The sequence below is a fragment of the Camellia sinensis genome, chromosome 1 (genome assembly GCF_055761805.1).
Source record: "Camellia sinensis isolate YWXY chromosome 1, ASM5576180v1, whole genome shotgun sequence".
NCBI classification, from domain to species: domain Eukaryota; kingdom Viridiplantae; phylum Streptophyta; class Magnoliopsida; order Ericales; family Theaceae; genus Camellia; species Camellia sinensis.
The window spans coordinates 167,425,832-167,442,056 of record NC_138961.1 but is presented as its reverse complement, the minus strand read 5'-3'; the positions used below and the strand labels follow the sequence as shown (position 1 = coordinate 167,442,056).

The window sequence follows — 16,225 nt, the reverse complement described above, 5'->3', positions numbered from 1 at the left end:
TTACCCAATTCCGGCAAAGAATGCAAGAGGAATCATCATCTCCCATGCGTTAATATTCATGCTGAAAAAAAAAGACAAACAACATAATGAAAAATCAAATCAAACAAAAATTAACTGTCACTACATTAAAAGTTTTAGGAGTTAATTTTTGAGAAAATTGGTCTAGGGTCCCTCTCCCATTTTTCGTAATGGAAGACATCCACAAAATTATTTTATAATGTCTAAGGTCCCTTAACTCCCACACCCATATATCACAGAGAAATTCCCACCTCTCTCTCTCCCCTGATCTCATCACTTCACCTCCACTAAGTTTGGTCTCTCTTCTCACTCTCTGCTTCCTCTCTCTCTCTCTCTCTCTCTCTCTCTCTCTCTCCTACATCAATGACAGCTGGGACAAACGATCGTCTGAGGATTCGAATTACAGACGCAAAGCAGATTGCAATCCACATATCTCTGTCTATCTCTCTCTAGCTCTCTGTTTACAGGTTCTCTATTTGCTTTATATATACACGCAGACGCAGTTATTCACGAATGGTTCTTCTTCAATTCATATTTTTGGTAAAATGTTTGTTTTGAATTTGACAGATTGCAATCGTGATGTTGCCGAGATGGAGCAGAGCTGTGACTTATCTCTCTAGGATTTCATCACACAAGAACAACATGGTAACTAGAAGAGATTTTCATGGTTTCTTATGCCGAAGCTATTCCAAAGTCGCCGCTGCCACCGACGTGCTGATCGCAGCCGATTCTGCTGAGAAAGGTAATGTGAGTACACCTGAGGTATAAATTCAAAACTAGCAATTTGGATTTCGTGAGAATGTTATTGATTCTTTGTTGAATGAACTTGCTGCTTATAAAAAAAATTCATTAGAATTTGATGATACTGAGTCGTTAATTTTAGCCTCTTCTTGATGGCATCTACAGTGGTAAAATCTTCATTGTCTGTTTCTTATCTGGCCAAAAATGGACAAACGATCGTCTGAGGATTCGACCAGAGAAATTCTCTGTGAACTGTGAAGTCCAGAGAAAATTGGACCAGAGAAAATCTCTGTAAACTAGAATTTCTCTGTGAAGTCCAGAGAAAATTCGTCCAGAGAAACTGATTCAATTTCCCCTTCTACAACTTGCATTATATCTGTCAACTACACAAATGATGTGTTCTTGTACATGTGTGCTTTTGGTATTGTTGTTGTTTCTTGGTAATAAAGTTTGTGCATCATTTGTGCTGTTAGTTACTGATATAGAGGTTGATGAAGATGTTGAACAAGAAGATAAACCTGGAGTTCGAAACCTTCAGCATCTCTCTATTCTACAAGAGGCAAAACAGTAAAGTAAAAGTCCTCTTCATCTCGTTATTGCTCCGAGCCTTCACTTCCAACTCGGTCGAATCCAATGACCGCGACGATAATTCAGGCTTAAGCATTAGCGATTGTATGGAAAAGTGCTGGAACAATTGCAGTTATGTTGGGTTCACCACAAGCAATAGCAATGCTGGTCCAAAGAAATTCTCTGGGTTCTAAGTTAAGCATTCCAGGTTCCAAATTGTGAATTGAATTTTTTTTTATTTGAAGTTAAAACCAGAGAAATTCTTTGATTTTTTAACTGAATTTTCTCCGGGTTGAAACCAGAGAAATTCTCTGGTTTTTGAACTAAATTTTCTCTGGGTTGGTCCAGAGAAATTCTTCCCAGAATTTCTCTGGACCAATTTTCTCTATGACGTGAATTTTCTCTGGACCAATTTTCTCTGGGACTGAAATTTCTCTAGATTGATGTTGAGGGACCTTAGACATCATGAAATATTTGATGTCATTTATACTATAAAATCATAATATCAGGGACCTTAAAAAAATACCCCTTAATTTTTTGTTAACTTTAAAAGTAAATTTTTTGTTGCACAAAGTATTTGGAGATCCACCGTCGTGAAAATAATTGTTAAAAGATTATCTTGAAAAATAAAAAAGAGACCATTTATCAATAAAATTTTAAACTGCCGCTAGTATATATACTTTTAGGCAAAATAATTTATTTTGAAAAGGTTTATTTTTTAAATAAAAAATTTGATAGCAAAAGGATAATAATTCATCATTAAATATTTTATTTCATTACTAAAATATAATAATGATACTTTCAGTGATAAAAATATTTTGTCTTTTGTCTCTAAATTTGTCTTCAAAATCTTAATTTAAGAAAATGCTATGGTATGCACCCCTTTAGGGTCTTTAGGGATGCATACCATGAGCACCCTACTACAAAAATCTGTAATTTTCTTATAAAATTTCATAACATAAATTACAAAATATATAACTTCACCACAAATTAAAATAACAAAATATTTAAAATTTTATAATTGATATTGTAAAAGTTTGTGACTGGTTTATTATAATGTGTAGTCATCATCATCTAATAATAATAATAACAATAAATTTGTTACTAATGATAATGTAATGTTGTAATGATTAAATTTTTACGTCAAATTTATTTACTATTTTACATGTCATTATGATAAGGGTTATTTTGAAAAAATGGCTAAAAGTCGTCTTTTAACTTTTTAACTCATTTTGAATCAAATCATCTCTCATAATTTTTATACATTTTTTTAAAAAAAAGCTAAAAAAAATAATAAATAAAAAGTCAACTTTTAATCATTTTTTCAAAACAATCCTAAAATAAAATATTAAATATAACAATGATATCACCATCTAATGCAAGTTCTCATATTATATTAGTATACTGATATAATCCACTGTAATTTTTAGTTATTGTATGAATATTAGATAATATAATAATATAAGGAATCATATTAGATAATAATCAAATTTGTAACAGAACTTTGGTTAATAATGATTATAGAAACAAAAGTAATGATGAACAAGTAAGTAGCTAACCATATGGACAAAGCATCCACAGCAATTTCAGCATTCTGCAGGTTTCCAGTCATCAATACCAGTATTCTGTAGTACCAATTCTCCAAACTGTTCAACAACCATGAAAATCGCCAAACCAAATTACTATTAATATTTGAGTTGAAATGTCACTCACTCATCTATTCAGTGCTTTAACGTGGTTCGCATAAATTTGCAATATGTCACATTTTTTAATAGCAAATATATGAAGGAAAATGTTAAAGAATCTAAAAAATTTATTAAAATTTTTGTCAAATGTTTTATATGAGTGTTCGACTAACATCTATACGTGATCCACACCCATGTAACACAAAATTTTAATATTTTTTTTTTATGTTTCTAACCTTTCTCATATATAAAATCTATAATTATTTTGTTTCGTCATCTACACATTGTAATTCTAAATTTAATTGGTCTTCCACTCTCAAATGTGGTCTTCCTCTCTTCCACATAAGAAAATTAGAGATTTTCATTTCGACCTCATAAGATTCCAAACATATCTTTATAATTTAAATTCATCAATTTAAAACTATCACATTGTTATAAAGTTTGTAACTCCTCTTAATTAATTTGAATTTCAAACACAAATTTGTTTATATGGATTTTTCATACTAATGATTAGTTACGTTACAAATTAATTTGAAGTATAAGATATAACTTATCATAACTAAAAATTAGGGATCCAACTAAAAGGAACCGCATTACGAATATTTATCTCACATTTGTGAAAACGTTGAAATTTTATTGAGAGAGAGAGAGAGAGAGTACCACAGCATGACCCCAGAAGCAGCAGAGAGCTTGACAAACTCCCAAAGACCCGAAAAGGCTTCAATGGAGAAGCCAATCCAAGTAAGAGGACAGCCACCAAGAACAACGTAAGCAAACAGGCCAAACACCGAAATCCACCAAGAGAAATTCAAAGTAACAACAACCCCAACGAGGTCAAACTTAAGCCTGTAAACAAACCACCAGCTAACCAAGGAATGGACAGCGAGAGCAGCCACAGATACCCAGGCAATGGCGGCGGTCTTGAGCTGGCTCTGCAAGAACCTCTGGAGAGGAAACTGAAACACAAAGCTGAAGTGAAGTGGAATCATCCAAATAGAGACAACCCCCGATAGTTCTGCTATGTCTGAAGGCTGTCCCAATAACTTCAAGATTGGAGTGGCAAAGATGTAGAATGGCAAAAGAATAACACCACATATGAAGAGAACTATCCATGAACGCTGCATATATATCCCTAACATTTGGTACTTCTTTGCTCCGTATGCTTGCCCACATAGTGTTTCTAAAGCACTTGCCATCCCCAACTGTTAATAATACATACAATACAACACCCGAATCAAGCTTATGCTTTTGAGAAAATAGACAAGGATCATACTCTGTACCATGTACAATGGTTTTATACATAACTGCATACCGAAAGTCTAAAATTTCAGCACATATTTATCGATATCTCAAATCTTCTTTGTACTTAGTGACGGGGTATGTTCTCTAAAAAAAAAAAAAAATTTAAAAATTAAAAATAAATAAAGATAAAAGATGAGAGTAGTAAGAAAAATGTTATGTAATCAGAATTTGAATGAATGGGCTAGTTGGGTTTCTCCGTCATAAAATAAAACCAAAAACAAAAGAAGAAGAAGAAGAAGAAGGCAAAGTAATAATGAAAATGTTATATTTAGAAAATTTTTAAAAAATGTTCAGAATTTAGAAATAAAATTTGATGTTACATCCATCATAACTGGTATATGAATTTGATTTACATATTTCAAATTTTGAGCATATTTTTGAGTAGTAGTACCAAGAGGCCGAAGTTGAAGCCGAGGATGACATTGGAGGAAATGGAGATAGCAGCGAGTTCAAGGTCGCCGAGGTGGCCGGCAGAAGATTGGGTGATGACGAACATGGAGAAGGAGGCGATGCGGCTGACCATGGAAGGGCCTACTATGTGCCATAGCTTCTTTGATTCAATCAAGACCCTCTGTGTAAGACCAAGATCTTGATTATCTTCTTCATGGGTTGATCGGACTGTGTTTGATGATGAATAGTCCAGCAACGGTACTTTCGATTCCTCGACTGAGCCATTTCTTGGCATTTTTATTTTTTTTTGGGTGCCAATTCGGTGGGGAGAGAAGAGACGGAAGAGAAGACCAGAATGGTTTGTATTATTATATTACAAATACAAAGTATGAGGACATTCCATTGGCTTGTGATATATATATATATATGAATATTATATTATTATTAGTTTTTTTTATTATTATAAATGATTGATGTGTATATAGTGTTGGAACAATCTTCCATGTAAATAAAATAAATAGAAATAATTCAAACAAAATAAAATAAATTTACAGAATTTATTTTGTTGAACCGTAACAATAATTAAAAACCAAGTCGAGTGTCTGACACTCTATCCTTAAGACAGATTCGCCCCGCTACGATACTTACGGTTATGTGACGTCTATCTCCCAAGATACAATGATCTTCACAAATTTGTAGTAGCACTTCAAACAAATTTGTCTGCCGAATTAGAACCTTGTGTTCTATAACTCTTTGAAAATATCCCTAAAATAATATGAAGAATAAAGAACGCAAGAGAGCAAAATGAAGGCAAGAAAAATGAATTTTCGGAATCAATCAAAATTGGAATGGGGCTGCCTTGATATAGGCTTTGTTGGCACCTATTCAATTTGAATAGAAAATGTATGAAGAAGGGACATAACCATTCCTTTAAAATAAAGAGATACCATGAAAGGTTTGCACCCTTTCATTCAAATGGAGATTTGAGCCTTCCTTTAAAACAAAAAGACACCATGAAAGGTTACACCCTTTCATTCAAAATGGAGTCTATTTCAATTCACAACTACCTCTTTATAAATTTTCCAACAATCCCCCACGTGAATGAAATTGACAGAGAGAAAATGCAATAACATGATGTAAATACAGAGAGTATAGAAATTGAAAATATTCTGCAAAGGATAGGTAGCTTTTGGCTTTGAACCTTCCCTTGTGAGACACTATCGGATTTACTAGCTAACCAGTGAACATGATGTCTTGAACTGTTCAGCCGTTTATGTAAACCAAGACAATAGAACTCACAGAGTATATCTCCAAACACAGTTTAGTTCTCACTATTGTGTTCATTTTGGCCCTGAACAACCTGGTCTTTCATGAATGCTCTAGAGAATTGTAGCCCTTCACAAATCTCATAAAACTGGTCCAGTTCACACTCACATACACTACTACAAATATAGATAAAGATCACACTTTTTTAGTGTGATGTATGTTTTTTAATCACACCTTTTAAGTTTTATTAAAGTGTGGTCTTTAGGAGTGTGATTAAAAATGGTCATTTTTAATCACACTTTTTAAGTGTCATTAAAAAATGCTTTCATCACATCTTTTAAGTGTGATTAATAATATTTAGATCACACCTTTTAAGTGTGGTTAAAAACATTTAGATCACACCTTTTAAGTGTGATTAAAAATATTTAGATCACACCTTTTAAGTGTGGTTAAAAACATTTAGATCACACCTTTTAAGTGTGGTTAAAAACATTTAGATCACACCTTTTAAGTGTGATTAAAAACTTTAGTTCACACCTTTTAAGTGTGATTAAAAACATTTAGATCACACCTTTTAAGTGTGATTAAAAATATTTAGATCACACCTTTTAAGTGTGGTTAAAACATTTAGATCATACCTTTTAAGTGTGATTAAAAACTTTAGTTCACACCTTTTAAGTGTGATTAAAAACTTTAGATCACACCTTTTAAGTGTGATTAAAAACATTTAGATCACACCTTTTAAGTGTGATTAATAACTAATAAAATCTGTGATAAAAAAAAAATTGACATATTTAAAAAATAATCAATATTATTTTTGCACGCGCATTTGAATAATATAATACACACTATATACTATATTTTGAATCACAACCATATATTGAATGAAATAATATCATATATTTCATAAATGAAAGTTAAATGTTTAAAAGTATATACAAAGAAATTAATAAAAAAAATTAACTGTGATTACATACATTAAAAAATAAAAAATAAAAAACTTGAAAAAAGTAAGTTCTTGAATTCTTTGACCATATTTTGCATCTCTCCAAGAAATTTCTGACCTGAAAAATCAAAAAACAAATTAATTTAAAAACCGCCAGAAGCATATGAATAAACTTACTATTTAATTTATAAACTTACATTTAGATCACACCAAAAATAATGTAATTTATCCAGTTGTTAAACTGCCCCAATCCTTTCCCTACAGCCACCAAAAATGACATAATTATTTTGATTCTCCACACAAATAGTATAAAGCTACAAAAGATATTGATACCCTTGTAAAAGCCAAAATAAATCATCAAGGCATGAATGAATTCAAACTTTCTTAAGCTAGAATAATTTAATAATAAAACAAAAAAGTGATCTAAAACTCAAGATATGCACTTGTAGAAAATGACAATATTATTTGAGAAACAAGACATTTAATAAAAGATTAGATACTAAGCACGACACAACAAAGAGAGTAGGGGTAATATGTATACATCCACTCACTTATAGATCAATGTATTGTGCTAGTCTAAAACAATACAGTCTACACCATTCAAGTTTTTTCGGTGTCACTTATAGTCAGTAATGAAACTTGTTTTAGATTGAATAAATTAATCCTTGCAATATTTTCTCTATTTGGTTATATTTTGCTCAAAAACTATTCTCCAAAATGGTAGAAGGCACCCGTCAGGGACAACAGCCCAATCAAATTAACTTCTACATAGAAAATCTCTGAGGTGTCATGCAGCATTTAAAACCCTTAGCTAATAGGTCATCATATAAGTGTTTCACAATGATACAAATAAGATAGAAAATATATATCACTCACCTGATTGGAGTTCCTGGACTATAGAGTGGATTCTTGACAACCTATTCAACTTACAAATTGTAAATATACTTCAGGGAATCCCTTAGATCACCAGTCCTGGGATGAGTGACGAGAATGATCTGCAAACAAATTTATATGTAGTTGTACAATGAGAACTGTGTGGTTACACAGATACCAAAAATTAGTAATGAGAGCCTGAAGTGAAGTGAATTCTTTCTTTCAGAGTAGTGCTCTTACAGGTAGTCTCATGTAAATCAAAAACTTCTCAATTTTAAGTATAATGCAGTGTAAAAATTCAAAACAAAACCTTTCTCGCAAAAGGGACTAACTTGTCACGTCAAACAAGACATCTTAATGACCTTAATCTTACCATTCCAGTCTAAAGTATGCACAGCATCACGTTGCCATTACATTGAATACATCAATTAATGTCACTGGGAACACAAGTTTTCTTATCAAAGACTTTCATATGACCTCATCACGTGATAGTCACATCCATATTTGGGAGCTCAACATACCAGATGGACTCTCCATAAAACTGAGTTTGTACGTATTGGTACGAAAGCTGTGAAATGAACACCCTTGTCCTGGTAACTGAGGCACCCCAAGATTTCCCTTCTCCGCACTGTCCAAAAGAGTCCCATGTAAATCATACAATCATTGAACACCAACCACAACCAAAATAATTAAAAACAATGTCTGGCACAACATTTGGACCTCAATGAAAAAATTAGCTTCAAATCCAAACAAGTGATGAATCATGAATATATTACAGTGTGAGACTCCAATACCAAACAAAATATGTCTAACAAACATATGCAAATTTCAACAAAAATTTAATCAATCTCCAAGCTAAGAATAAATATGGAGTTAATAAGGCCAATAGATGATACAGGAAGAGTTTTCTGTTACAGGAATCAACACATCACATATGGCATTAGAACCAGTTATAGTGTTTCTAATACCATCTTATGGATCCCAAAACAAACAGTATATGCATGTCAAATTATTAGTTTTCTTTGCACAACCGAAACATTTTCTGTTTTATATAATCAAATAAATTTTTTTAATTTCTATGGGAAATCAAAATACTCACGCAAACATATTATGTTTGAAATTCAAAACTTGAAGAAGCAAAACAAACCTTGTTGGATCCATTTTTGCAGTCAAGGATTTAAGGGAAAAAAGTAGACCGAACATGAGCTTGTGGTCCTGCTGGGCATTAAGTTTTTCCATTTACGTTGTTGATCAAAAAATAATAAAAAAAATTACATTTATGTTTTGCCTTAACTCATTATTTTCATGCCTATCAAAAATATATAATTTTGGTACAATAAACACTCTACTGTTATGTTTTGAAAGGTATTTTATTATGTAGATCATATTAGAATGCATTCACTAACAAGTAGCAACACAACATAATTTTAGGAGTAATGGAAGTGTTGATTTGAGCATCTAAAAATCGAAGCCTATTGATGCTTGTGGGAATTTTAATCATAGTTTTTTTGCTTCATGCTTCTCAATGGAGTTGACATAAGGTCATGAGAAGTTATGTAAACTTCAATGTAAGTAACAGCACTAAAGGTCTCGAACTGTCAAAAAATTGTATGATAATCAACATCATTACAAGAAAGCAAGTAAAAATTGGCCTGCGGAAAAAGGATTTCAAATTCTAGGGAAACCTGGAATCTATTGGAGTACACAAGAAATCTGAGAAATGAACAAATCTAGAAAGAATAAATAATGAACATACCTGTTAAGCTTTGTAGGGATTGCTCAATCTCCCAGCAAGCCATTACTGCTTCCATTGCATGCACACGAACATGTTGTTGCAGTTGTTCTTTAAAAGAACAGAGCAAGAGTACATAATGTGTCTACATTATAAGAGGAAGATATATGAAAAATAAGACACATTTAAAAAAAAACTTTCCTTTTGAATGTAGAACATGTTTATGTATCAAAATAAGTCTTAAAATAATATAATGCAGTCATTTTATGACCATGACAGTTGCTCAAAGAAATTAGCAAATGAAAATTTTTGAAACCTTATAAGCGTATTGATGGTTACTTGTATTCTTGATGGAAGGAAAAAGGCCTTGGCTTTAGTCCCATACCCTTTCCCCTTACTTTTTAGGGGTAGGGGATCTCGGGTTGGTTCCATTTAAAAAAACTTTCGTTTTGAATGTAGAACATGTTTATGTATCAAAATAAGTCTTAAAATAATATAATGCAGTCGTTTTATGACCACGACAGTTGCTCAAAGAAATTAGTAAATGGAAATTTTTGAAGCCTTGTAAGCGTATTGATGGTTACTTGTATTCTTGCAAGAATTTAGGTTTTATAATCCATAGAATATATTATTTTGACAAATATTAAAATGGCTCCCAAGCATGAAGCAAAGTTCATCAGGACTTGTAAAAAGATCGGCTAATCATCATGTGAAGCGTCAAGGAGTCTGCATCGTGCTTGGTGTTTTCTGTTGACACAAGATTTTTTTGCAGATTTATTTTTACAAAATGATTCATAATTCCACCATGTCAACTAAAGATCCCAAAAAGCCTGACATAGAATGACAAAAAGAAAAGTAGTGGGAAGTTGGATATCCTAATATTTCCTCCCAAATAGCAGTCCACTATTTGATCATTTAGGCAACTTAACTGTAAAACACCGGAGAACTAGATTTATTTCAAGAGAAATGGGTGCATAAATTCTTTCTGACCAAATTTTAGTAGTCAATCTCATGTGTACTGAAAAAAATGAGAATAAACTTCTCTTTTTTTTTTATTTATTCATTGACCAGTTCTGAAGGGAAGAGGAATCATATGTTCAAACAGTACATAAGCAAAACCCAGTGGAATGAAGAACTGTAATTCCACGCAATTCATTATATTTAGCTCCCAAAAAATCAATTAAGAACCTAAACATAATATAGTAGTCTGCATAAAGTTCTGTTTATATTCAGGTTTCAGGAACTGCTTTCGTGGATTTATATGACAGATTTGTGATTAGGCAGAATGAGAAAATATTATATGGCTCTAATGTCATGACAAAAACATGAGCACCATAGAGCTTGAGAACACCAAGTGATCTGCAAGACTCAAGTTCTTAATCAGTGTCTCAGAATATGCTCAAGTATCTGCCACCAAATACTGACTTTGGCATTCAAAAAAAAAGAAATCGGATAATTGAAAGAACTAAAACAACTCCTTAACAAGGCACATTAGATTCCAAATTATGTTCTCATTTTGCATACCATCACTATCCATCTTTAAGGCAAGATTATCACTTCTAAACAAGTTTCAATCATAATACACCAGTTTAATGACATCTCTAATTCAATTTCCATTCGCAAACGTAATAATGTACAACTACAACAAAAGTCCATCACAAGTAAAGTAACACACATGTAGTTAAGGTATACAATAATCAAGAAATAATTGTTGTGCAATCTTTCTAAATATGTATAAGACTTCGATCAAAGTGAGACTTTACAAAGTTGTAAAATGGTTACCTGGCTTGCCAATTATGTTTCAATCTTGTTAGGAAAAAGCTGAAATGATTATAACTCCAATCAGCAATTCTAGCTACCATTTCTCAAAGTTTTTGCAAAATACGTTTTCTTCACACCAACGTCAATTGCCTCCAAAGTAAGACAAAACAATGTACCAACCGAACTTTGTTTATATGCCTTCAGCAATCTCACAAACTCAAGCTATGTATTCTATAGGAAAAGATGCCCAGCATTTATTGATCATATCCAATAACCACAACAAAAATAAGAAGTGTCCGTGCGTAATGCAATGTACAACATATTTTCCACTCGAACTTCATCTGGAATCTTAGATAACCTGTGTGTCTCTTTATTCATCATCACTCAGACACTGCAACCAACCAAAGTCACCACAATAATAAAAAATAATAATAATCCTGGTTAGTCAATAAGTCATTTAATTTAATTTTCAAAATATGTTATTCTTAACAAACTAAAATTCCATGGCTTACCATGCTCCTGGAGATATCTACCTAATCCAAACAAGTCTTAATGCCTTGTGTTTTTGAACAATTAAAATGAATTTTCTTGCCCGAAACATATCCCCACACAGAGAAAGCCTTTCTTACCTGAACAGAAAGAAGTCGAATCCAGCAGGAAATGCAGAAGACAAAACATGATAACCACACAACCCTTCAAAAAAAAAAAGTAAATGAAAAAAAGAAAGAAAGAAAGAAAATCGTTAACAAATATAAATTAAATATAAATAAATAATGAAAACAAAACGTTTGTTACACAACAAAAACAAACAAACAAACAAACAAAAAAATTTGTGTACAGTACATAAAAAATAGAAGAAAAAAAATCCTGATTTTGTTAGACGAGTCTCATAGAACTTCCATACATGATTAATTATGTTGATTCGATTTTGAAGATGAGATGTTGTAAGCGAAAGCCCTTTTTTTTTGCAACAAAATATAAATAAAAAAATAAATTATGTACTGTACCCGAAGAGAAGAAGAAACCCTAATTTTGTTGGGCGAATTCTCATAGAAATTCCAAATTGTAATCCAAAATCGAAATCAAGTTGAACACATCTTTGGTAGTATTTTGGGATCATGAACTCATCGCCATCAAGATCTCAAACCATAGTCCAAATCGTGGACATCTCTCTGGACGAGGAGAGACTGAGAGACACGCAGACTGAGAGGTGAAGAATTTGCAGTACGGAGAGAAAATGAGATACGCATGCATAGACTGAAGTGAAGTGAAGTGAAGTGAAGAGAAATTGTGTGGTGTAAAAGGATGGTATACGTGGCTGGCTCTCCTTCATAGAGTTTTTTTTTTTTTTTTTAGCAGAGCCATTGTTAAACTCCCAAGGTTGTAAGTTGCAAAATTGTCCAGAAAAAAACAAAAAAATAAATAAACAACCAAAGCACAAAACAAAAGGATAGAAAATGAAGAAAAAAAGAGAGCCACCTACTACTGTAGCAGGTATGAGCTCCCTCTTATTATACACTAGTTGTGAGGGTTCATGCTTCACACGATGGCCCGTGCCAGTTGTTCGAGCAAGTTTTAACAGGAAATCAAATGTAGCATAGAAAGGTGACAGTGGTGCATGCTCAATTTTATTGAAAGGAAAATAATACAGAGTATCCAGTAAGTAGTCATAAAAGATTAACAATAGCTAAAACAATAAAACATGTAAAAGAACATATTAAAACTATAGTGAAAAAGTAGAATCCTGATCAAAATCTCCAAACAAAAATGCTACAGCAGCAGACCATTACAAGTCTTCAAGATAAGTGAGCACAAAAGACCTTACAAAATCCATTGGTGTATAAAACCTCCCAACAAAGTAGGACAAATATGTACAGTCATCAATAATAATTTGAAAAAAAAATAATAATAAATTAGCTTGAACTCTCTGGTGTCAATTACATGCTCACAACAGTAGCAATAGCAGAGTAATATTGTTTTAATCAACTACAAAAAAACAAACAAAATCAAACAAAATACTTAAAAGACCTTGGATTCATTATGGCATTGCTTGCAATCAAATATTTTGTCACAAGGTGCTCTGATCTTGCATCGTCCTCTGTAGTATGAGCACCTGGCATTTATCTATCCACACACATATATAAAGGTCAATTCAATCTAAAAATTTAAGAGGGTAAGAGAATCATTAATTGCATTTTAAGTAGTCTTATGTCGTATAAGAGCAATGCCACACTTAACATTTGGATTGAGCATCGATTGTAAGGGGCACACTTCATTATCATTATTAATATAACAATTTATAGGTCATCTGTTATATATGTGCATCTTCAAAATTCCAAGATTGATAGCATAAATAATCAACTCAATAGAACAACTCGCTCAGAATATTATTATGTTAAAAATTGAAGTTCACGTTTACATTTTGACCGAACAAAATCTAATCTATGGAATGTAGGAAAACATAAAAATCCATTATAACATCCAATGACCTTTCACTTAAAAGCAAGGATAAATATTCATTTGCCACAAGATATTTTACAATCAAACTTGAAAAAATATATTTCAGAGCCTAACAAACTGAGAAATATAATCATACCGTTCAACAGCATACACAAAGACACATTATTGGAAGCAACTCACTTCTAAATGCAGTCAAACAAAAAAATTATACAACATTATTTGTGAATTCTCTTCCAAATAATGACACAAATGCATCAGCTTACCTGTTACAATTTGCCAAAAGTGAAATTTATCCATCAGAATAAATAGCAGAATGCACAGGTGTCACCTAAAAAATTCAAGTAAAAATCTGTTTCCATGCCAACAACACCTGTATTTATGTCCAATAAAATCATAAGTAAAGCCGAAAAAATATTTATATATTAAATTTAAATAAAAATTGACCAGAAGTGCATTGTAAACATCAATAAAGCTTTCAGAAAGTAAACAAAGAGAAAAAATGAACATAGCCATAACCATATCATTCAAAGTCGTAAATTTGAAATACAACTTTGAAGACCCAAAAACCAAGAATTCAAATTTAAAGCACTTACAATTACAGTGTGCAGATTTGTTAAGGCTCTTCTTTCTCTGTTTTCTTCTCAAAAAATATAAACGTATAGATAGAGAAAGATATAGGGGTATATACTTACAAACCGGTCTAACAATCTCACAGAAACATAGAGGTATGTATATATATCTACACTATTAAGCAATTTTTTACTTCTCATGTCCAAGTACGGGCACTGTTTTTGTGACAACCCATATATCTTGCACTAAGGAGAAAGCAAAAAGTTAAAGACAAGGAAAAAATAAAAATAGCATGAACCATTTTCTTCATTGTGCAAGAAAATACAATAACAAAAAACCATCCATTTGTGATATGATATCTTCTACAGAAAGTGTTTGGCAAACAATATGTTAAAGTGGCATCTATTCCAAAAACGAGGGAAACTTAAAATTCAAGAATGAGACGATGGAAGGAGCACTTAATATAATAAGAGTAAAGTGTTTAAAATAGCAAGTGAAGCTTCAGGCTCAAAGCTTCTCAATCATGAGTAACACTCAATGAATAAGCAGCAATATTGGCCATTTTTTCATATCAACAGTCTCAGCTCCAATAAGTAATTGTCTATCACTGCAAATCAAGACCTCTCATATAATTTAGTAAAACAATACTTTAAAGTTCCTACCAAGAACTTAATTTAAGAGCAAAGACAACTAATCAAGACCTCTCATCCAATATTTAGTATAACAATACTATAAGTTCCTAAAATAACTTAATTTTATGAGCAAAACGTTTGATGCCCTTGTTCCAGCCACTCTTCACATCACAATGCAGATCCATACGAACGCAACAAGTACAGAAAGAACAAAAATAACCAATATTTTCCCTATAATATTTACTTGTCAAGAGGATATTGATCAAAATTGATTTAAAAAAATAATCTATAGCAAGGAAAATTTTCGCCCTGATGAATTGTTATGTTCTGATTTTTGACAGCATAGAGACAAAATTGGATGACAAAACAATCAGAAACAAGACCCATAATAAACTCATCTTCAGTTTCATAAATAGCATACACATATCACCTAATTAATAACAAAATTCAAACAATTATCAGAGAAAATATAGATAAAACAGAGCACAAGAAGCTTAATTACTTACCATGAATTGATCGAGCTCCTTATCATCGCCAATGCTACCATGGCCGAGACCCGAATACTTCCCCACCACGTGCTGCGATTGAGCGAGCTGAGCGTCAATCCTCGGCAACTGATCCACCGGTGTTGCGATACGCAAGCACGCAACATGAGCCGATAACAACTGCTCGTAAAGCGGATGCGCCAGAATTTTAGATTTGAGCCTAGCACTCTGCCAATTCATAACTCCCTTGCCACCACGAACATCGCTCCCTGTTATCTCTCCTCCATTGTTCTCCACTTTATTGTTGTTCAAATCAGCCGATTCGTGCGATATCGCCGCAGCAGCCATCATCGAATCGTTCGAGACCTGCACTTCGTTGCGCTGAAGAATTGATCTCGAGAGCCACTGATTCGACCCTTGTTGCTGCTGCTGCGACGTGGTCGTCGAATCGGAATTCGTGTGTAAATTGAGGAAATTACACTGATTCGACCCTTGCCTCGATGTCGCCTCCCCTCGCCTAGCTGCCGGAGTCGTCTGCTGGAGTCGTCTACCGGAGTCACATCGCCTTCATCTCCATGTCGTTTCGTCTCTGCATCTCTCTCAAAGACGGGTTGGGTTAGGGTTATGCAACAAATGAGAGAGAGAAAAAGAGGCTGAAATTCAAAGGGAAAAAAATACAAAACGATTGAGAGAGAGACAGAGAGAGATGGGCGCGACTGAGAAGAAGAAAAATGAGGGAAATTTTGGGGGGAATTTTGGAATAATTTGTTAGTTTTTTTTTTTTTTTTTTTTTTTTT

At 32.8% G+C, this 16,225-nt stretch overlaps 3 protein-coding genes across 12 annotated transcripts in view; all 3 read right to left on the bottom strand.

Moving 5' to 3' along the window:
- The window catches only part of LOC114291561 (protein DETOXIFICATION 27), a 43,218-nt gene extending 38,119 nt beyond the window's left edge, over positions 1–5,099 (bottom strand). For all 10 annotated transcript variants that reach the window (XR_014341105.1, XR_014341101.1, XR_014341110.1 and 7 more), the window contains exons 1-4: positions 4,705–5,099; positions 3,672–4,213; positions 2,886–2,972; positions 5–61 (exon numbers count right to left, since the gene is read on the bottom strand). Coding sequence is in view for 1 of the 10 variants with exons in the window: in XM_082888651.1 (XP_082744777.1) it covers positions 5–61; positions 2,886–2,972; positions 3,672–4,213; positions 4,705–4,998 (980 nt within the window). In the remaining 9 variants the exon portion in view is untranslated. The remainder of the gene's footprint in view (positions 1–4; positions 62–2,885; positions 2,973–3,671; positions 4,214–4,704) is intronic.
- Positions 5,100–7,151: 2,052 nt separating this feature from the next.
- LOC114259245 (uncharacterized) lies at positions 7,152–9,027 on the bottom strand. The gene is given in 5 exon segments (XM_082916978.1): positions 7,152–7,173; positions 7,792–7,910; positions 8,099–8,102; positions 8,306–8,416; positions 8,936–9,027. Coding segments are annotated over 5 exon segments (348 nt in total).
- Positions 9,028–9,496: 469 nt separating this feature from the next.
- LOC145799085 (homeobox protein knotted-1-like 3) lies at positions 9,497–15,982 on the bottom strand. The gene is made up of 2 exons (XM_082888649.1): positions 15,450–15,982; positions 9,497–9,665 (listed from the first exon to the last, which is right to left on the bottom strand). Exons 1-2 carry the CDS (start codon positions 15,777–15,779, stop codon positions 9,519–9,521), a joined length of 477 nt encoding a protein of 158 aa, XP_082744775.1. The 5' UTR covers positions 15,780–15,982; the 3' UTR covers positions 9,497–9,518.
- Between the last annotated feature and the right edge of the window lie 243 nt (positions 15,983–16,225).